This window comes from Ochotona princeps, chromosome 13 (genome assembly GCF_030435755.1).
Source record: "Ochotona princeps isolate mOchPri1 chromosome 13, mOchPri1.hap1, whole genome shotgun sequence".
In the NCBI taxonomy this organism is placed as follows: domain Eukaryota; kingdom Metazoa; phylum Chordata; class Mammalia; order Lagomorpha; family Ochotonidae; genus Ochotona; species Ochotona princeps.
In genome coordinates, this window is record NC_080844.1 from 27,084,055 (window position 1) to 27,107,232 (window position 23,178).

General features: G+C 43.5%; 1 protein-coding gene and 1 long non-coding RNA gene across 2 annotated transcripts; one reads left to right on the forward strand and one right to left on the reverse strand.

Moving 5' to 3' along the window:
• Window positions 1–1,018: 1,018 nt before the first annotated feature.
• On the reverse strand, window positions 1,019–16,288 carry LOC131481673 (uncharacterized). Its single transcript, XR_009246497.1, has 3 exons — window positions 16,047–16,288; window positions 7,400–7,451; window positions 1,019–1,731 (listed from the first exon to the last, which is right to left on the reverse strand). It is a non-coding gene; the product is annotated as an uncharacterized LOC131481673 (long non-coding RNA).
• Window positions 16,289–16,504: 216 nt separating this feature from the next.
• On the forward strand, window positions 16,505–19,639 carry ADO (2-aminoethanethiol dioxygenase). Its single transcript, XM_058671488.1, has one exon. It carries the CDS (start codon window positions 16,867–16,869, stop codon window positions 17,680–17,682), a length of 816 nt encoding a protein of 271 aa, XP_058527471.1. The 5' UTR covers window positions 16,505–16,866; the 3' UTR covers window positions 17,683–19,639.
• Window positions 19,640–23,178: the final 3,539 nt, after the last annotated feature.

The window sequence follows — 23,178 nt, forward strand, 5'->3', positions numbered from 1 at the left end:
CCTGCCACAAAGAAAACACGTGAGGATATGAATGCTTGGAGTAGTAGCAGCCATTTTGCAGCCATGCAGGGATACACTTGAGAAAACTCAACAAATTGAGAATAGCAGAACGGAAACAGACATTGATTTCAGTGGGTCCAATGAATGATAAAATGCTGAAACTGCTCTAACTTTCTATTGGTAAGTCCCATATTCCTTACATGGTACTATTCCTACCAGTGCAGGTTCTATCTAGGCTCTCTCTTATTGTGGGGTAAGCTCATCACACCAGAAGCAAATCTACCTGTGGGACAATGGTGAGCAAGCTGGCTTATCATATCGCTTGGTGCCAACCCAGCCTTGACAGCACCGCATACTTCTGAAGTCCACGCGGTCACTCCTGGTAACAGAAGGTCCCCAGGCTCCTCAGTGTACCACTTTGGGTCCTCTATTTCCCTTCAGCCACCCACGACTTGTCTGCGAGAGGTGCCTCATTATCTGCACCAGGGGCCACCCACACTGCTCCTGAACTCACAGGAAAAGGGGCCTCCGCGGCCCAGAGCAGACCTGCAGGAGCAAGGAAATCATTTGATAGAGTAAAAAAGGCTTATCTATTGAAAACTCCCATAGCATTAGGAATTATTCCTATAAATGAGGGAACGTCTAAGTGTATACATTATATGCAAAGATTTTTTAAAAGGCAATGAACACATAGATTCTGATCCAGCTCTTTTACAAATCACAAAATAGTACTTGTTTCTTTTAAGTGGTTTATCATAACTTATTTCTTGAAAAGAAAAAAGGCTTAAAACATGATTAAACGCCTAAAATACCAACCAACATGTTTTTCTTTTTTCTCCAGAAAGAAGGGTGTCATGCACAGCGCCATGCCTGCTAGGGAAATAAATGCTGGGAAAGAAAGCCATGCATTGTTTCCAAGTCTCCAAGAGCACCAACACCACCAGGCAGAAGACTGACAGCCATGACTTCTCTGAAGTGCACTTCAGCCGCATGTTAAGAATGCCTGCTCCCTTGGCCCTTGCTGCAGGAAGACAGGACCCTATGGAGGCTCAGAAGAAACTCTCCATCTCGGCAGTGGAAAGTAGATTCCCAGGCCTTTCACATGTGCGGGACTTCACAGCAGGACTGAAGATCAGACTCCCAAGGAAGTAGGGCAAGCCACTTACTTAAATCTTCGTAACATAATCTCCCACGCACTTGTAAGAGTAATACTTTCATATATTTACATTTTAAGGCTGATTTTTTTTTTTAGATTGAAAAACTTTTCAAACCAAATGGGGTTATCAAGGATACTTAGAATCCAGCAGACCAGGAAGGCAAGAGAGCTAGCAAGTGGCAACCTGTTCAGCACCACCTTCACTTCCAAATGGCTGGGATCACAACTGATGGAAGCACAGGGAGGAAACTGGGCCAGATCCTACCTATCAACATTCTAACAGCTCAGTGCTTTCTTCCAGACCAAATTCGTAAGGTTTGGGCACTGTAGTTCATGACGTTCTGGTTACAGGTGGGGCAGAGGGTCAATTCCAAACACCATGACTGGTTTTAAACAAAAAGAACTTTTCCACCCAGAAAAGGTAGGAGGCAAATGCTTACCCAAGGATGCTACTGCTTAAAACAGTCGTAGAAGTCTGGAACACTTCTCTTCTGTAATTTCCTTTCAGAGCCTCAGGCCGGTTCTTCAGAATATCCTCAGCAGCACTCAGTCTTTAGCATTTCAAGATGAGAGTTCTGGGGTGGAAAGAGTTTCAGGGAAATGACATGATGGGGATACTGAAACAGTCAAGAATTTGTTGAAGGAAAATACAGTGAGCAAGGTTGGAGAGTAAATTAGGTTAAGGCTGTATTGTAATTATCTTAGCAAAAAGAACAATCATACCAAAAGAAAAGCAGCTATCACTAAGAACTTTAGCTTGTCTAAGTAAGGAAAAGGAGATCCCAGGTGCCCTCCCAAGGCAAGAGAAAAGTGTTTCCAATATCATCAAAGATCCAGTCATTGACCTTTAAAAAACCAAGGAGATGGATTAAGGCTACCTGATTTCAACAGGAGAGCACAGCGTGGGACAGGAAAAGGTGGAATCTAGAAACTTCATGTTATTTCTTGAGAAATCCCAGACTGAGGTATTAAACACATGAATCCAAAATAAAGGATACTGGAAATAATGAAACTCGTAATTTCACAGATTTTAACAAACACAATGGGGATATCAAAACAATTACTTGGAATACAGCTTGAGGGATTCTTAGGTCACATAAAAAACGAAGTGACAGTCACCAGGAGGAATGCAGTAAGAAAGTCACTGGGAAGAAACTGGATCCAGAAAAGGACCAACAGAATCCACAGACATGGCAAAGTCACCTTTAATAAGAATCTTCATTCTTGCAAAAAAAAATTTATGAAGCATTTGGTAGTGTCCTTGTAGACAATATGGGAATATGTGGTAAAGTGTTGGTGGTAGTTAGGAGGATGGTGATCATCTGGTGGCTTAACAGTCAAAGAAAACAAATGGGTGGATGTCACCTGCTGTGGGCTGCAAGGCTCCCATAAGAACATCTGTATCCTTGACTTGGGGTAGAAACACCAAAAACATGTATATCTAACCAACATGCTATAATGCTAACAGGAAAACTTTACATTTTCCCTAGAATGCAACTGCCACCATGACAAATTATACACATATGTATGTATGTGCACATGTATATGTACATAAGCACAAGCAGACTTTAAGATACATATATATGATGAGAGAAAGGTAATTTATAATGGCTCACATCAAAGCAAAACTTTAAAAAATTAGAAAATAGTCTTATTTGACCAAAAATTTATTAAAAGCCACCATGGAAGCACACGTATCAAAAAAGGCAAATGGTCTTAATTGGTATCAACAATAGTATCATTATTCCCTCCCCCGTCCCCATTCTTCAATATCAAGGGCTTCAGTCACTCTATCTACATTACTGTCTAAGTCTGTTCTATGTTGCCATAAGAGAACACCATATATTTGGGTAATTTATGAAAAAACTGAATGCTTCCTTCTAGTCCAGGAGGCTTGGAAGGAAGCAGAATACCAAGGTGCTGGCATTTGATGAAGATCTTTTTGCTACATTATCCCACAGCAAAGATGAAAGGGAGACAGAGAACCAGAAAGAGAACCAAGAGAAGGGAGCTGGACTAATCTCTTTATAAGTTATAGAACACACTCCAATGATAACAGCATTGACCTGTTAATGAGTGAAGAGCCCTTGGGACTTAACAATCACCTTACAAGGGTCCAGCCTCCCAGCATCACTGCACTGGAGATTAGGTTTCCAAAATGTTTACTTTGCGGGGGACACATTCAAACTATAGCTATCAGGATTGGTCCCTGGACTTGGGTTTCATGAAAAATCTCTACAAACTCAGGTCAGAAAAGGGTCACTAGGACAGCAAATGCCAGAAACAAAAGGCAAACTTATCTATGATATGTTTAGTCTACAGAGGAAGATGCTTGGAAGTTACAAGACAGTTGGTAGTCTTCACATGTTTCGAATAAGTTATGAGGAAAGGAAAGAACACGTCACATGCCATAAGGAAGAACACTGGCTGTAACTTTGAGGTAGCAAGCCTGAGCCCAATCACATTGTCCAGGCACACGTGGCTAACAGTGGGTGCCCCAGCCTGCAGTGGCTTCAGGCGTGTCAGAGCCCCGGGGAGCATGTCTGCAGCTGCAGTCAGAGGATGGATGAGACGATTGTCAAGGGCCCCTGGAGTAGGTTTTTGCTCCCAAATCTTAGGCCTTTGAGGTTTTGAGATTGATCATTTCCTTCTTACAGAGAAAATAACATTTCATAGAATCTCTTTGGGTCATTTTAAAAAGGTCTTCTTCTTTTCTTCTGAAGATTGTTGTCCATGAATTCCTCTCCCACAAGTGAGAGTCCTTTCCCAACTTCCACATGGCCTCCTTCACTCATCTTTATGCCTCTATAGAAGATACTGAGATAACAGTAAAGTTGGTCAGAGCAACAGCTTTCCGTTGTTTGTCTCCTTCCTGTAATTGCTGCTTTGTGGCTCCTTATATTCTGCATGCCCCTAATGAGCTAGTGGGTCTAAACTTGGCTCTCTGCCCGGAGTGGGGTTTCCCCCACATGGAGGTATGAAAAGGCACCTCACACTTGGTGGCACCGGGGAAGTCCCAGGGCCCCTAGAGAGCTGAACTGTTTATTTTAAATATTAGATAGAAGAGGAGCTTGACTAATGGGTGTGGAAAAGAGGGGAATTTTCAGTTGTGAAATAGTGACTTGATACTATTTTAACAATAAAAGATCACTTCGTTGACTCACACACAGCTTGATTGATTGGTTGATTCTTTAGTCAACTGTTCAATATTTTAGAAGCACCACTAAAACCGGTTCAGGGATGCTACAGTCAAAGCTAAACCACACATTATCACCTGTACCAAGCAGAAAATTTGAATTTGTTTTTCTAAAAATGCTGAGGAAACCTTATTTGCAGGCAATGCCTAAATATTTAACACATATCAAAGACCTCACACACAGTTTCAGATAACTTTCATTCATTAACATTTCACTGGAGAATGCCAGTAAATCTGAATTCCTTTGTCTATTTTCCGTGAGTTAAAAATCAAGACTTCTCAAGTATTAGACCCTTTAAACTTGTGTGTGTGTGTGTGTGTGTGTGTGTGTGTGTGTTAATGGCTCCCTTTGACAAGCCAAGGGAAAACTGGCAGGGTTCAAATGTAGGCCTACACATCCTGCGAACCAGCCAGGGCACAGACGCAGAGGCAGGCCATTCTGCTTCAAAACTCACAAAGGAAAGATGTGTGTTAAAGGGATTGGCATGTGAGATGGCAGAGGCAGAAGGTAAATGATGTTAACTCCAAATACTGGGATCTACACCCAGGCCCTGAACTTCAAACTCCAGGTGAGGAGAAAGGAGCCAGTCGTCTAAGAACACATGGCTTCCTCTGTGCTGTGCTGCAGCAGGTCCCAGTCTACTGCTGCACCACACAGGCCCATATGGTACTTCTTCAGTTCCTCCTAGGCTACTGTGACAAGAAGGTTGGAGTTCTTGGAGGATGATGCACTGGGATGCTAAAAAGCAAGAAAATAACACCAGAAAAAGATGGCGTATCAGGGATAGGATGTACAAATTATCCAAGTATACTCAAAACTAGTTTATTCAAGCTACCAAGCCTATTCCTGCCCTATAGCCCCAGCCAGGACTCTGCCGCCCAGATCATACCATGGCTGTGTCCTTGACCTTCAAGTTGAGATCAAATGCTACAATAATAAGAAAATTTCTCTGATGCTCTTGATTAAAGTTGCTGCCCAGAGATGATGCTTACTAAATGTACAAAATGGATTGATGAGATTAACCAGTTAAATCTTTTCACCAGTAAAGCACTCAACAGCCCATGAAATACTTATTAAAAATGTCAAGTAAATCCTCTTATTTTGGTATCATAGTATCAAATAGCAGTAAAATAAACATGTTAAGATCCTTAATCTACTGCTATGTTTCACTGTAAAATTTACCTTTGTTAAAATTTGCTTCTGTTCAAATTTGTTGAGATCGCACGTAAAAGTATCCTAATATTACTTTGGCTGGTATTTTCTAATTACTGTATAATATTTTGGGAATGTAAATTTTATTTGAATGTCAACTATAGTTAAGCATGTGCCGTTTGTTTTTCTTGCTCAGGTTTTGTAATTTGATCGAATGTTTTTATTATAGTTTAATAAATGTTTGCTTTATTTAAAAAAAAAAGATGCAATTCAGCAAAAAAAAAATAAATAAATAAAGTTGCTGCCCAGTTCCTATCGTATCACTCTGCTGCTTTTATCCCAGAACTGATGGATTTTTGCAATTACTTCTTGTTTTCTTTCCTTGCTTACTTACTAATTGCTCTGTTTTCTTGTACCTCTCTGCCCCTCTAGTTCCTAGAATGCAATATGCAAACACAAATATTTTCCCATCTTGTCATGGCTATACCCTTCACTCACGGGTACTAAGTACTTCATACATGGAATGAGTGTTTAACAGATATTCTGTTTGATGAATGAATAACCAATCAAAGGCAGAAAATTTTCAGTTCCAGTAACTCAGAAACAATAGCTTTTTATTGTTTTTAATTGACTTTCTAATATATTTCCTTGTGGAGAAAACTTCATTCCTCAATAACACCAGGCAAATGAAGCATATCAATGTGCAAGCTTGTTATCACTAAAACAAGCTGAGAAATCTAAAAACTAAAATTTCTTTCTAAGCACAGCTATTAGTGAAAATTATCAGATTATGAAACAAATTATAAGAAAGAAACTATTACTTATGGTTTCTGAACAAGTTATTTCATCTTCCCTCTGACGTTCAGTGAGCTAACAGACACAGTCTCTGTTTCAAACACGTGTTTTTAAAGTCTACCAGGCATTTAATTTTCCCACTCCAAATATCATTTACACTCATGTTCACTGTGTGAAATTATTTCTCTTTTATTTTCCCCCACTGCCACTGCCAAAGCTAACCAGTTTCAAATCCTGAAATTAGCAGTACTAGAAAACTGGTGCTATATAAATCTATTATCCCCAACAACAGTACTTCTTGTAATAGCAACACATTTTTAACATGCTAAAATAGTAACCTGCAAATAATTTTAAAAAAAATGTTTTTAAAAATCCCAAACCAGTAATAGGTACCAAAACAAAAAATGAAATGCTTCTTAGAGGGCCAGTGCAGTAGTAGCTAAAGTCCTCGCCTTATATGCACCTGGATCCCACATGGGAGCCAATTTGATTCATTTCCCAGCTCCTCTACCTGCCATCCAGCTCCCTGCTTATGGCCTGGGAAAGCAGTTGAGGACAGCGCAAGGCCTTAGGATCTTGCACCTGTGTGGAGCCCCAGAAGGAGCTCCTGGCTCCTGGCTTCAGATTGGCTCAGTTCTGGCTGTCGCGGCCGCTTGGAGAATGAACCAGCAGGCAGAAGATCTTTCTGTCTCTCCTTCTCTCTGTAAAATCTAACTTTCCAATAAAAATAAATCTAGGGGGGAAAAAGTTTCTTTGCAGACAAAATAAGTAATGCAGCAGGATGTGTAGTTTGTGAATTGAATAATTAGAATTTGGAAACCCAGCTCCTGGTGTCAGCCTGGCCCAGGGCTGTCCATGCAGCCACCTGCGGAGTGAGCCAGTGGATGAAAAATAGCAATCTCGCAGTCTTTCTCTCTGCAAATCTGATTTTCAAATCAACAAATAAATCATTTTTTAATTAGAAGTAGGATTTGAAGATATGGAACATATTAGAAAAACAAACACAATATGGGCTAGCAAAACTTAACAATTTTGGACTGAATAATTTTTTTGGTGCTTTCCACCTCTTTTCTCACAAAAGTGCTTGCTTCCCACTCACCCTAACTCTTGATGCCTCAGGTAAATTTCTTGTCGATCCACTTCCTGAAAGACTGTCATAAATAGAAAATGGGCATGTATTAATAGCATGTTTGGTCTTAACTGAAAATTGAGGTTTCAGTTTTAGTGTAAAAGGATGCTCCTCTCATGAATATTTACATTTTAACATAGGGAACAATTTTCTAAAAGTGAAAACTGTCAGCGTTATAGCAGGTCATTTGAGAAGGTCAGTGGGAGTTTTCAGAGTGTCCCCTGAAATTAATCCAAACTGGAACTTACCAAGGTTACTAATGGCCATCTAAACATTGAAATTCAATGCACTTGAATTTTTAAAATTACAATATTTTGAAGGAAAAAGATGCCAAAGCCTTATATCATTGACTCTCAACCAGAGGTGATTTTATAGCTGGCACTTGAAAACATAAGGAAAGATTTATGGTTGTGATGACAGGGTGAGCTGCTATCTAGTGAGTTGAGGAATGGCTGTGGCTAAACATCCCACACTGCACAGAACAGTCCCTGTCCCAATAAGGAATCAGCCAGTGCCAGTGGTACAGGGCATTGCACGTGAGGCCCTAATCAAGGTGAGCTGATCGCTAGATGACTCTTGGGTGATACAAACACCATTGCTAGCAATACCAAGCCTGTCTGATAAGCCAAAAATGACCTTCATTTGGAAGGAAGTGCACTAGTTTCTTAAGCTTACTGGGATATCTTAAGTCCTGAATCTGAATTATTTAAATGAATGTTTCAAAACAGCCAAATGCATAAAATGAAGAGGCTTAATATAGTTTATGTAAGTTTTTCTATTTTGGTAGTCGAAGCTGTGATTAAAACTGGCATTTCTGAAACTTTAATTGCTAGTTACTGCATTACTAGGGCAAAAAGAAAAAAAAATGTTTTCCTGGACCAGCCAGATGCGAAATCTCAAGATAAGAAATTAAATTAATATTTAAACCAATGTTCATGTTCCAATGAAAAGAAACTTGTTTATATATTTTAATTTGGTTGAATTAATAAGTAATATATTTCTTGAATTCCTGAACCACTATTAATTGGCTAATTTCCCAACACTATACTTAATCTTTCAAATCCTATTAGATTACTAATAAATAGAAGAGAGCTTATAAAAAGACACTTCATATGTTAAGAGCAGACTTTATAAATTCTGATGGGATCATACTGCTTTCTGATGTTCCAAGTGATCTTTGTTGGCATACAAATTGCCTCAGAAACTTAAAATGCACATTTTTCAAAGAACAAGTAAGTGGATGGATGCTCCCTCTGTCTCTTTCGGCCTCACAAATAACCAAATATTTAAAACCCACTTCTAATAAAATATAATGAAATGTTTCCATCTACACGGCTAGAATCAGAGCAACATGCTCCTGGCATGAGCTACACTTATTGGCAACCTGTGCTTCTCTGCTTCTGAAAGCTCTTTCACTACCTGTCTCCTTCCATGTCTCCTCCACCACCTGCCTAAGCCACAGTAGATGGATAGGAAAGACGGGCAGTGGAAAGATGTGAAGAAAATCCACAACGGTTTCTGCTATCCTCTGTGAAACTGAAAACTGTTCTCAAACAGGAAAAGCCCAACAAGTCAGGGCTCTCGGTTACTAAAAGGTAACTCAAGCTTTTAAATGTAAGAACCATTAAGTCACGAAGAAACGTTCTTTTTGAGGATCTTGGTTTTCACAGACTTGTAGAATTTTCTCTTATTCATCGCCACTGAAAATTACTGAGAAAGAACTACAAATTGAGGTACATCTCTTGCTAGTTGCCTAGGTTTAACAAATAAAGCAATCACCAAAATCATGGAGTGTACACTGCTTCTAAAAGCCCTATTTGTCTGACAATATAGCAGCAGGCTGGCTAAGCAAATAAATGGCATTACTTAACATAATCACTTAAAGTTGTTCAACCAACGTCAGGTCTCATTGCTTTATCCCTTGCAAAGAGTTTGATGATAATAAAGCTGATTGTTAGTGTGAAGATATAAATTGTTCAGTAGTTAGAGTCGTTAATGACAGCAAAAGAACACAAAAGAGGAAAAATAGGCTTTAGCAGTCCAAATTCATTTCTAATTGCCTGTGCATTTATTATAGGTTGACCAGGGCTAATTATCTAATTAAACCAAAGCTCTACCGCCTTAGAGGAATTTCTGTGCACTGTGATGTTGGTTGTCAATTACCACAGCATGTCCTGTTAAAATGTGTAGTTAACCCAAGGCATGTTTTGCTTTTCCCAAAGCAATACATGGCACTCTTGTTGCATGATAATTTATACTTAGAAGGGAAAAAGAAGTTTTCCCTTAAAAAAAAATACACTGTTAACAATATAGTCAGGAAAAGACTATAATCTCCATAAAAGGGACAACCCAGACTCAAGAAAGGAGTCACTGCATGAATATTGCTGAATGTTTTCTTCATATGCCATTTTCAAAACCACATTTAAAAAGTGTCCTTGGTAGAATGGGCATTTACTTAGAGGTCAAGAGCCTATGTCCCACTTTGGAGGACCCGGGTTTCATTCCCATTTGCTTTATATTTTATTTATTTATTTATTTATTTTTATTGGAATGACAGATTTACAGAGAGGAAAGACAGAAAAAGATCTTCTATTGCTGGTTCACTCCCCAAGTAGCCACAATAACTGATGCTGAGCTGATAAGAAGCCAGGAGCCAGGAGCCTCTTCTGGGTTTCCCATGGGAGTGCAACGTCTTCCACTGCTTTTCCAGGCCACAAGCAGGGAGCTGGATGGGAAGTGGAGCAGCTAGGAATAGAACCAGTGCCCATATGAGATCCCAGCACATACAAGGCAAGGATTTAACGACTAAGCTACCACACCAGACCCTCCGAGTTGCTTTTCATGACTCCAGTTTTCTCCCTGGGCAGACTCTGTGAAGCAGAGATAAGAGCCCAGGTAACTGAGCTCCTGGCTTCATAGCCAGCCATTGCAGACATTTGGATAGTAAGTCAGTGGATGAGTACTAGCTCTCACTATCCTAACCAATTCTTTACCTTACATATAACAGAACTTAACTTTTAAGAAGTACATGAGTTTCCTCAAAGTCATGAATGACTCAGTTGCCAAGACCAGGAGGTCCACTGGTGTTCTCTCAGTCCATTAGTCCAGTTTGCAGCTGGGCTGTCATTTCTCACACTCTAAATAACGCCGACATAGCAAGGTTGTTTTGTTTTTCCAAAAGGACACTTGGATTAGTGGAATTTTGCTTTCTCAAGGAAACACAGGAATGCTGTCCCTATTTACTTCAAGTTAGTCAAATGTCCCAGGATATATTTTAAGACAAACATTCACAGGAGCAGTTTACTTAGGGGAAAAAAAAAAAGGAAAGGCCAGGCATGATACCTTGTTGCCTCATCCGACTGAAGAGGGAAATGCAATGAACTTGCAGTGGATTTTATTGATCAGAGTGTTCAAACAACTGATCATATCCTTTCTATTGCTCCCAGGAGATTGGATCCTAAATTGATGGCTCATGACCGCAAAGCACTGTTTGCCAAGCATCTTGCTGGAAGGGCATCTCCCAAAGAAAGCATCCCTTCCTTCTACAGAGACTTCATTCCCCTTTATGCTGGAATACTGCATCTGTCTCCCGCAGAACACAGAACTCTGTAACCATATCCTGCCCCTTTCACAGACATTTTTCAAACAGGCACCAGCAGTGAACATGCAGTTCTTTTCTGGCAAGTTAAAGAAGATGATTTTCCCTTTCACTGCCTATTGAAGCTGAACATCAACTGTTTCACCACTTGTGATTCAAATCCATTAATTAAAATAAATACAAAGCAAAAATCTCTTTTTCTGCTAGGAGGAAAAGGACAGATGGGGAAGCGGAGGAGGTGGAGATAGCTGATGTCTTCTTAAAGGAAAAAAGGGAGGGGGCACAAGAAGATGAAATGGGGGGAGTTAATTAGGAGAGGGAAAGTGTGCTTGATTTTAATTTACAGTTCACATTTATTTTGGGTGTCATAAATACACACACTGCTCAAAGGAGAAGAGGAAAACTTCTCTAATATCAAATTGGTAAAGAGGGAGTTAACACCCTAAATCACCTGCCAACCTGGCAACCCCTGACCTTGGGCAATGCTTCAGGCTGAGCACAGCCCACGCCCATCTTCAGCCGCACCTTTCGTCCCTCTACCTCCTCTGCATTCTCCCCGTCTTCACTTCCTTTCTTTCTTGCCTAACACGGAATAAGACCCGGGGAAATAAGAGGAAAACAACAGTCAGTTTAAATCCTTCCCCCAACCTACCCCTCCATGCTCTGGTCCATACAATTATAGTTAGAAAATAATGTGTATGTGTCACACTAACATCCTCTGCAGTTTATTAGTGCAACCTGTACATCCCAAATCTTGACACAAACACTAAGAACTCCTAAGCTTAATTTCCTTAACTAAGCAGCCCATATGCCAGCGCCACACGATGTCAGAGAACACACAAGGTTAAACTAGAGTAGGATGAGCCAGAACTAAGCAGGTTACAGTGAATAACTTTAGTCAGACTAGATGATACAGAGACTTTAAATTATCTGAATCGTTCTGTTGTCTCCATCCGGCATATGGACTGAGAAGATGGAGAGAACCTTATAGATTATCTCACACATTCATGAAGAAACTGGGGTCTAGTGAAATCAATGACTTGTTCAACAGCACAAGGGCTAGCTGGTGGCAGAGCCATACCGCCAGTTCTGCTTTTGCAACTGCTTGTTTCATCCCATAGCTTGAGATCCATCCAGGATAACGGCTGAGCAACAATTACTAAAAAGTTTTAAAAACTGAAAGCAAAGTCACAATATATGAATCCTAAATATTTAAATATAGTTGAGTATTAGTATAAAAATAAAAAGCACTTTTTTGTCAATTTATGTACCATGTTCTGCATTCATAGAAAAGGCAGTTATAGGAGCAAGTTGACAAGGATTCCTAGGAGAAAGGAACCTTTCCAGTAAAAAAACAAGAAAAAATGGGCCTGGCACAGTAGCCTAGTGGCTAAAATCCTCACCTTGTGTGCCTCAGGATCCCATATGGGCACCGATTCTAATCCTAGCTGCTCCACTTCCCATCCAACTCCCTGCTTGTGGCCTTGAAAAACAGTCAAGGACAGCCCAAAGCCTTGGGACCCCACACTCATGTGGGAGACCGGGAAGAAGCTCCTGGTTCCTGGCTTCGGATTGTCTTAGCTCCAGCCGTTGAAGCCACTTGGAGAGTGAACCAGCACATGGGAGATCTTTCTCTCTGTCTCTCCTCTCTGTATACCTGCCTTTCCTATAAAAATAAATAAATCTTAAAAAAAAAAAAAAGCAAAACTGTAAGATAGAAACTCTGCATATATAAGAATGTTCACATTCCTGTACTCTTTCAACTGGGTCCCAGTGCGACCAAAAGAGATGAACAATAAGAATTCTGAAGAAAGCATGAGCATCAAAGATGATCTGTCTTGTGAATTAAGGAAAACTAGTCCTCATAAACTGAATGCAAGAAGGATGTCAGGTAAGAGTACAAGTCTAATTCCCAAAGAAAGATCATACAAATGAGCAGGTGGAGTTACATAAACGCATGGGTAAGGGCTCTTCCAGCTCTTGTTGCCATTAAGCACCTGTAAAAGAAAGGGGTGGGAGGGGGAGGCTCAGCCTTACTCATGCTTCTGTGCTCCCCTCACTCCTAAATTTAACAGACGTGGGCAGCAGCTGGGGTTTCAGCCTTCCTAGTCTCATACCTGTCAACTCACCAAAGAAAACGTGGAGAGAAATTAACTTCAAAGCAGACTGCCAAAGCAACAGCTCAGCAGCAAGTCCTGTCAGCCACATGTGCTAAGGAGACTCCCAACCTTGACACTGATTCTCCAGACTTCCCTCTGTATTATGGCCGCCAATAAAAGTTTCCCTACTGTTACACTAGCGTCATCACTGATCTCTTAAAACTGCAAAAATGGATCCAGTCACTCCCCTACCCAAAGCCCGCTCACCACACTAATAATACAGCCCACCTCCCTACCACAGTCTACAGTCTCCTAAGCCCTGAATAATCCGGCCCCTGCTCTATCTACCTCTCCCACTTCATCTCCCCTGAGAACCCTGAAATCCGCCATACAGTCTAATCCCACAGACCTTCAGTCCTTTCCCTGTTAATCTCAAACTTCTCCCTACTCAGTCAAAGTCATGCCACTCAATCCCCTGTTTAGCAACCTCTGAGTTGTTTCCTGACTTTGGGATGCTCTGACTGCAGAGTTTCCCACCGCAACAGCTTAACATTCAGGAGTAGTTCCAGTTGCTTTCTGGTCACTCCTGACAACCGGGCTGAAAGCAACATCACACACACACACACACACACACACACACACACACACACACACATACACATACTGTCCAAATATCTTGTTTCCATAAATTATCTCTAAAATCATGTTGCCCAATTATTTTACTGTTCAACAACATATCTTAGTCTGCCTTTTGGGACACAATATCTGAGACCAGATAATACATAAAGAACATGGATTTATTCCTTATGGTTCTAGAATCTAGAAAGCCCAAGAACACACTGCCAGCACTACTGTAGGCTTGCTTGCTGCCTCATAGAACGGCAGAGAACATCAAACGGCAAGGAAGAAGGGACTAGCAAGCACAGGTCTCTCATCTTCCAAAGCCATTAACACATCCTGCCCCCCATAACTTCCACTAACCCCTGTAACTCTCAAAGGCCCATGTCCAAATACCATAGAGATATGCACTGTTGGATCAAGTATCTGACACGAACCTCTGGGGGACAAATTCAAATCATAGCAACTCTTCTCCCACAGACACATGCAGGTATGCTGCTCATAAATACATACTTGCAGGTATATTGCTTGGGAATTCAGACCTTGTTTCTTACCGTGTCCCTAAAGCTTAGAAACCGTACCTGGCATCCAGTAGCTACTATTTATCAAGTTATAGAGTCTACCTACTCCAAACTTCACCATGCCTTTAAAAAAAAAAAAAAAAAAGATTTATTTACTTTTATTGGAAAGGCAGATTTACAGAAAAGGAGAAGCAGAGCTGATCCAATCCAAAGCCAGGAGCCAGGAGCTTCTTCCAGGTCTCCCACATGGGTGCAGGGTCTCAAGGCTTTCAGCTGTCTTTGACTGCTTTCCTAGGCCATAAGCAGGAAACTGGATGGGAAATGGGGCAGCCACGACACAAACCAGCACCTATATGGGTTTCTGGCACAGGCAAGGTGAGGATTTAGCCACTAGACTACTGCGCTGGACTCACAGCCTTGTTTTTACCATAGATTTTCCTGGTATTTTTCATCCTCACTTTCAATTTCTTGCCTGTTCTCTTCTGTGAATGTCTTTTGGTCTTCTCTGGGCTTATAGCCACACTGAGAACTAGGCAATGAAGAACATTAAAAATAAGGATGCTAACGCTCACTGGAACCCTATGCTGTTGAAAGCAAGGCAGAAAGCCAAGTGCTTTTGAAGAACAAAAGCCCCTGGGAGCTGGCTTGTCAGCAGTGGGGCAAGCCACCACTTCCAATGCCAGCATCCCGTATTTGGATTCAGCTCCCTGCTAATTTACCTGAGAAAACAGCAGATGATGGCCCAAGTGCCATTATCTGGATGCCTGGCACGCCCCTTGCCATCACAGCCATTTGACCTTTCAAATAGAATAAAACTAAAAGTAGAAGAAGAAGAAAAAGAAGAAGAAAACCAATCTATCCACTAGTTAAGTCTTGTAGTGCAACACTGCACAAAATTATGGAGGTAGCCTCTGGCCTAAGCAATTGTCATCTCCTGTGGGCCCACGGTACTTCTTAAACAGATTCAGACACAGTAGGGGTTCGACATGACCTGGGACTCTACATTTGGACAAATACTCCCAGCTGTTTCTGAGAGAGGTTGTCTTTGGAAACTTTGAACTCTTAGACCAGAGGATGAATAGCAAGGACCTGTGGAATGGTGTGGTAGATGGTTTAACCAGTAAAAACAGTCTTGAAAAGATTTTAAGGGAAAAAAAAAAACCTGAAGGTGATTCTAAAGACCAGTTAAATTCCATTTAATTATCTGCTAATTATTCAAATTCTTTGGTCCTTAAGTACAACTTTCACCAATCTTCTTCTATTCAATCTTATTTATTTGGAAAGCAGAATGACCGAGGGGGAAGAAAAAGAGAGAATCTTCCACCTGCTGGTTCACATCTCAAACAGCTGCCACAGCCAGGCAGGAGCCAGGCAAGATCCAGGCTGAAGCCAAGAGCCAAAAATTCTATCCTGTTCTCCGACACAGGTATCTCTCCTTGCATGCCTCGGAATCACCTAGTCAATCAGACTGAGGCGAAAACCAGAATCTACATTTATAAAAACTTCCTCCCCCGAAACAGGTGTCTCTCAGACAAACCAAGGTTGGATAATAATTAGTACACACAATCTGTGACCGCAGCAAATGGCCTCTCAGGTCCTCCCAGAAGAGAGTAAAAAAAAAAAAAAATCTAGTCTGCAACTCTACAATCCCCCCCCCCCCCAAAGGCGCGTCATCAGGCCCTAATGCAAACAACAGCTGGGCCCAGCTGCGCCGAGTAACCGGGGTAGTCACCAGGGACCAGCTCGACAACCCCCAACCCCCACCCCCGGCCCTGCCTCACCTCCAGAGAAAGTTAGAAAATTACGACAGCCCAGCCCTGCGTTCTCGGAGGGAGATAATGCTGCCCAGGAGGCTACGGGGAGCTAAGGTGGATGCAGCCGCCTCCTTCCCCGAGGCAAGCACAAAGAAAGGTGACCCTGACTGGCCCAGCAGGCCCAAGCTGCGCCAGGAGGTCCGTGACCCTCAGGCTCTGTTTCTCGTAATGGTCAGGGGCCTCCACTGCTCTACCCGCCAGCTGCAGGAAGTGCGTTACCCCGGCCTCCGGGGGATGCCGGGAATTGTAGTCAAAGGGCTTCCTACATGGACAGCCCAATTTACCTTTTTCCAAACAAGAACACACCTTGTCACCGTGGAAAAGGCTGTCTGGTGCCCTCGGGCCGAATATTCCCGCCCTTTTCCGGTTGACAAAGCGAATTCTCTGGGAACTGGGGCGGAACACCGGACTACAAGTCCCGGTGTGCTCTGCGGGGCCCCCCACCGGCGCGCCCGGCCACTGTCGTCGGTGCGGGCCGCATGAATGGAGCGCGGGGCGTGAGGCGAAGCCTGGCACCGTCCGCGCGGCCGGTCCCTGCTCCCGGAACGTGCGTGCGCGCGCGGAGGGCGAGCGCGCGGGGCCGTTAGCGGCGCGAGGCTGCCGAGGTGAGAGCGGCGGCGCTGCCGGCGGAGCCGCGCGCCCGACGGGCCGGGACTCGCGGGGCCTCCCGCCTCGCTCAGGGCTGCGGGCAGCCGTGGCGGCCGCCGGGGACCGCAAGGGGCGGAGGAGAGGAGGAGGAGGTGGTGGAGGAGGAGGCCGAGCGCGGCCCGCAGACGAACAGCCGAACATGCCCCGAGACAACATGGCCTCCCTCATCCAGCGGATCGCCCGCCAGGCGTGCCTCACCTTCCGGGGCAGCGGGGGCGGCCGCAACGCTGCTGCCGAGCGCGGCGCCGCTTCAGGCCCCGAGGCGCCGCTGTCCCCGAGCTTCCCCGAGAACCTGAGCAAGCTGCAGAGCCTGCTGACTGAGATCCGCGCCGAGGACCTGAACATCGCCCCGCGCAAGGCCACGCGGCAGCCGCTGCCGCCCAACCTGCCGCCCGTCACCTACATGCACATCTATGAGACGGACGGCTTCAGCCTGGGCGTGTTCCTGCTCAAGAGCGGCACGTCCATCCCGCTGCACGACCACCCGGGCATGCACGGCATGCTCAAGGTGCTCTACGGCACGCTGCGCATCAGCTGCCTGGACAAGCTGGAGGCTGCGGGCGGCCAGCGGCCGAGGGCCCCGCCGCCCGAGCAGCATTTCGAGCCGCCGCTGCAGGCCCGGGAGCGGGACGCTTTGCGGCCGGGAGTGCTCCGCTCGCGGGCCGAGTACACCGCGGCCAGCGGCACCTGCCTGCTGACCCCGCACCGGGACAACTTGCACCAGATTGATGCCGTGGACGGGCCCGCCGCCTTCCTGGACATCCTCGCCCCTCCCTACGATCCGGACGACGGCCGGGATTGCCACTATTATCGGGTGCTGGAGCCCGTCCGGCCCCAGGAGGCCCCTGCCTCAGCCTGTGACCTGCCCCGAGAGGTGTGGCTCCTGGAGACCCCGCAGGCCGATGACTTCTGGTGCGAGGGAGAGCCCTATCCAGGACCCAAAGTCTTCCCTTGAAGCCGCCAGCGCCCCAGGAACCATGGGCCGAAGACGTCCCCCTTCCCAGTGGGCGGACTGGCCACTGCGACCCACCACAAGGGCTCTCTTCCTCTTTCTGTCTCCCTCGCTCTCTTAACACCCCTCCATCTCCCCAAGACCAGGCGTTGGATCTACTGGAATGAGCAAAAGCCACTTCCTCGGGAGCACGGGCACCTGGACAGCAGCCACCGGGCACGGTTATGGGGGCAGAGTGGGCGGGCGGCTGGGCTGTTTCCTGGCTTTGATTTGGGGGGGAGGAGGGCCGGGGACGCTCCGGAGCGCTTCCATCCTAAAGCCATACTGAATTGTGCGTCTCTCGTTCCCATTCTAGGACAGCCACACTCATGGCTCCCCTCTCCACTCCCGCCCCTCAACCTCGGCAGAGGGCTTTACACTCCTGTCCTACTCCTTAGAGGTTTAACTTAAACTGTGCATGACCCAGTGGTTTGAATTGTTTTTAGTTCAAGTCATTGGTTAAAAGGTTTTAAAGACATGAGCTCCTTTCACACTGAGCTAGCTATCCTCGTTATGGACTCGTGGAAATGATCGTTCCCCACTTCCCCCCGCCACAGTTTGCGGCGCATCCTTACTACATAACTATGCATGCAGAAGGACAAGATGTCTTTGTTCCCCTTGTCCACTGGCCACGGGCTGGTTCACTCAGGCAGCACCCACTACAAAAAATTCACCACCGTCAACCCTGGGTGACACAGGGTCACTTGGAGCCTCCCTCCTCCCCCACACCCACCCCCAGGCCCAGATCTGTGGGCTGAGGCAGATTGTTCATTGCAAATCCACCTCTCGTGCAAAGATTGTAGTACCCTCAAGTGACTTTTTTTTCCCTTGTTTTAGTTACTTTAAAGAAGTGATAGGGTAATTCTTTATCTAACCAGGAGATTCAGAGGAGCTTCCGCATGACTGAATGTAAAACACCCCTAGCCAGCTATTGAATTCCATTTACTTTTGACATCTTCCAGTTTAAAAAAAAAAAAAAGACTACTTTGATGACTGTTTCACATTTCTCTCAGGAACTCTTTGTGTTCCGGGGAGCTGGGGGATTCAGCAAGCCATGTCGCTGGCAGCGTTAGCTCAGCCCTGCCCCTCAGCTGGGACGAGCAAGGGCTTGCTCCATCTAGTGTGGTCTTCCCTAGCGAGGGAGAGAAGGAGCCGATGGTCAGGGCTGGAGAACTGAGTGCTAACTGTGCCACTGGCCATCCCAGGGCCCCAACGCGGGGAAGAAATACTTCCCTCTCCCACCTCCTGAAAGGAGCAGGTGTGCTGTAACTGATGTAGTTGTGTCCTTTTATAGGGTGAGCAGCTTCATTTGGTGTACCAGTAATACTGATCCCACTTATTTCAGGCCCTGGAGCACTGCTTCCCTCCTTTTTACTATTTATAGGATCTCCTTTCCTTCCCCCCCCCCTTTTTTGCCACAAAACTTTTAACAAAATGAAACTGTAGAAATAAACACATTCAAATCTGCCCATCTGTTGTGTAAGCCCTCTTGATTGACTTGCCCAGGTGGCAATCGAGTGCTACTATCTTATCAAGGGAGGTCGGCTAGTCCTGGCGAAATAGTCTCCCTCCAAGGATAAAGTTTGTGCCTTTGCCTTTTTGTGTACACTGGGTGGCAGAGTCCTAGGGGGAAGGATGATTCTGTTCTCAATTTTTAAAACAGTATGTAGAAGCAAATTATTAACAAATGAGACAACATGTTACTATGCTATAAAACCTAACACAGGCGTAATACCAAGCATTTCCTCCAGAGTTGCTAAAATTGTTTTATTGTAGTTTCACTTTAAGGTGTGGTTTAAATGCCCTGGAGGCAATTTGGAACAGCCCTTTATGTTACTCAGTTTGGAAGTGGACTCCAGAAATGCAAATGGTGGTTTTCTTAGAAAAGTTCTTGCAAAAAAACTTTTTTCTTCATAGCACAGTAAGGAATGTGTGGGTACCAACCATATATTCACCTTTGAAAACGGTCAACTTAGAAGGATTGCCAATATTAATGTATGTGTTACAATAAAACAATCTGGGATGTTTGAAACCACCTGGCAAAAACGTCCTCATGATAGGACGACGATGAAAAACTTCACTATGAAAACATTTTAAGAGTTCTTGACTATGAGCAATTTGGGAAGAAAAAAAAAACTAAGGTGCTTTTCAAAGAATAACAAATTGAATCCAAAACAGCAATATCTCTGTTGTTCTGTTAGAAGACAGAAATGTTTGGTTCACTAATAAATTCTAAGTAAATTACTGGTAACAATAAAATGTAACTTGTCCTAGGGAGCCACTAAGCAAAACTATGCTTACTACAAAGAATGTGCACAGAACACCTTGCACCTCTATGCATAAGCTGTTAGTCACGACTGACTCTATTGCTGCTATTGTATTTCCATCTGGTTCGCAATATAAGTTCCGTTTCAGCAACTGCAGCGGAATAAAAGATCTTACCACAGGAAAGACCCAATGAGCACAAAGAGTTAATCACTTAACTTTCCTGTAGAATAATAAATGCAATAATTGCCTCTCGTGGTGAGAAATTGTATAAATTCTTCTGAAGCTTTTAAAATTTTCTAGCTGATGTCAATGCAGTATTGTATAGCTACCTACTACTTGTATGAGATTTTTTACTAAATCTGATCTGAATGGATTGAGTTTGTACCAACTGCTGTTTATTAATGAAAATGGTAGCCTGATGTTTTCAGTACAGTGTGTTTTGTCCATAGGAGTGGATGTTGATCTGTTCCACGTGATCCTGAATCCTGTGCTTTTCACACTACCGCGCGGCAAAGAAGTGTCCACCCCGGGGTTCTGCCCATTGCTGTTCCCCTCCGACCCGAGGGCAGTTCTACTCCTGTAACTACAGTCTGTTTCCACACAGAAACTGACCACTGGTCACTTCCATGACAATGATGCATCTGCTGTCAGAGAAGGAAACCATTTGTTAAGCCCCTTATGGATCTGAATATTCAAGTTCAGGAATGTTAACATTTCTTGAAAATCAGTGTAACACTAATGGAAAATAAATGCACGCTTAAAATTGTTTAGAGATAAATCTTGATTATTGAAAATTTGAGAAGTTAAATGCTATCAGTTACGGTGTCTGCATTGTGGTTACTGTGAAAATGGTCTATATCAAAAGATTATGCTGTACAAAAACTGGTGACCTGCAAGATTTCTCAGTCCCACACAGTACTATAAACTTAAAACTATGGTTTGTTTCCTTGACGGTGAGCTTTGTAGCAATGTGAAAAAAATACATCTGAAACTACTTAATGCCAAACTGTACTGTTAACTGGAAAAATATATTTAACATAAAGGAAATAAGCTAGTACAAGAAAAGAAAACAAAAATACTTTACTCCTAGAAGGAAAGAATCTTAGGATTTAAATATTTTCTTTCCTGGTTGGCTTTTCCTTTTCCAATGCTATCTGTTTAATTGTAGTTTAGACTGGCAGCATCTTAATGTTAACACTCATTCTTTCCGCTATACACTATATATATATGCACACACACACATATATACATATAAATACACACACACATTGAGCTGTTAAATTGTCATTGCAGCAATATTTAATAAACAACAATTAGCCTTAATCTCATTAGCATTTAGGATATTGAAATTAAATAGGCTGCTTTATGAACTCTCAAAAAAACCTTATTTAGGTTTAATCAACCTGTTTTTGATTTTGTTTTTTAACATGAATTGGACCATCCCCAAAGCATCATGAATCTCTAAGGAATTACTCTCCAGAAGTTGTTTTTAGCTTTTTTTAATAAAAAACCCCAGTCCCAGTGAAGCGTCAGTAGCGTGAGCCGGTAAAGCGGACATCACGGAGCAAAGGGACCAACGCGCCTACCGCCCTGTGACTGACAAAGTGAAAAAGAGGAGAGGCCAGTAAGTCTTCTACATGCCTGAAGCCGACTGCAAAACCTGATTATGGATACTGGCCTAAAATGTTGAAATTCAGGAGCCAAAGCCTCATGGTTGGCTCTGAGAAAACGGTGAGGTAAGGTGTTCCAGATGGCTCACTGCTGCTACCTTAGCAAGCCCACATTCAGGTGAAAGTGATTATGTAAGCAATTGGCTGTCATCAGTCTTCAGTGAAGTGTGTAAGCAGTGGTTTAGGCTGTCTTGATTGAGATGATCTAAAATTTGCCAAGATGAGGATATATATATATAAACCATGAGTATTTTGTATTTTTATCATGGAATCTTAGTCTGAGGGAAGCATTCTGTTAAAAACATGAGATGATTAAAACGTAACGTATACCTACTAAAATTGGACAGGCAAGGATAATACGCTGACAAAGCTGGGGAAAATGAATTTGATGGAGAAACAGCAGTCACTAGAAAACAGACACCAACATTTTGAAATACTATAGGAGGTATGCTACATCCTTGGACTAGAGCTAGAAGAGAAAGAGAAGAAAAGGATTATTTCCTCCTCAAATTGGATCTCAGGTTCTGCTGGTAGGGGCAACGGTATTTTCCAGGAGTAGCTTTTCTAAAATACCGGGCATCAGTCACGAGCCACGTCTGAAGCAGTCACAGCAGCGAAAGAAAAAGGGATTTTTCAGGTGTAGCTCAGCTATGGGGACTGCAACACACTCTCTGTAAGGATCCGGAAGCAGTGAATGACCAAATGACACTGAGGCCCCAGAGAGCAAAGACAACTTCAGAAAGACATGATCTTGTTTCTTTCGTATGATAGCTGGATAAATGAGCCATCCTTGGTGGAATTTAAAGTCACTATTGAAGTGTTTCAGTAAAAGGAGTCCCACAGCATACTCTGCCAGTGATTAGCTGGTACCATAGAACCATACTTGCCTATTTTAATTTGGGTTTTCTTTGATATTTTCGAGTGTACACTATCTTAAATGATGAACTGTGTTATCTTGAGAGTCGCCTCTAGACTCACCCAACCAATGCAGGTGAACAATCCCTCCTAACAAGAAGGATCTGTTAGGAGGGGAGGGCCAGGAAGAAATGAGTGCTGGGTAATTCCTTTGACAACCCGTCGATGCTATCATCTGCAGCGTCAAAGAGCATTTTTGATCTCAAGAGATGATAGCACTTGGCAAAAAAAGTTTTTCTGTGGTCATGAGACTAATCCTGGAACCTGAAAGTCATTTCCAGCTTGACCACGCCACCACACTTTCCACAAAGCCATATCTCGTCTGAGTTCCAGGCCCCGGTCAGGGTTCTGAAAGCAGTTACAAATGTGTTGTCTCCGAGTGGGCACTTGTTTGTAAGTATTTATTTTCCGGAGCCCACTCAGGAGCAGAGTGAAGCTATAGGCTGTTACAGAGGACGGAACAATGAGTCAAAACAACGCCTCCCCACATTTATACTAATGCATGGGGGAAATCCCCAAAGCACCTGTGTTTGATTATGAATGGAGATTACTTTGGAGTGAGAGGGCTGGTGTCCACAGGTTAGCAAAGAAAACTTGGAAGCCCTGG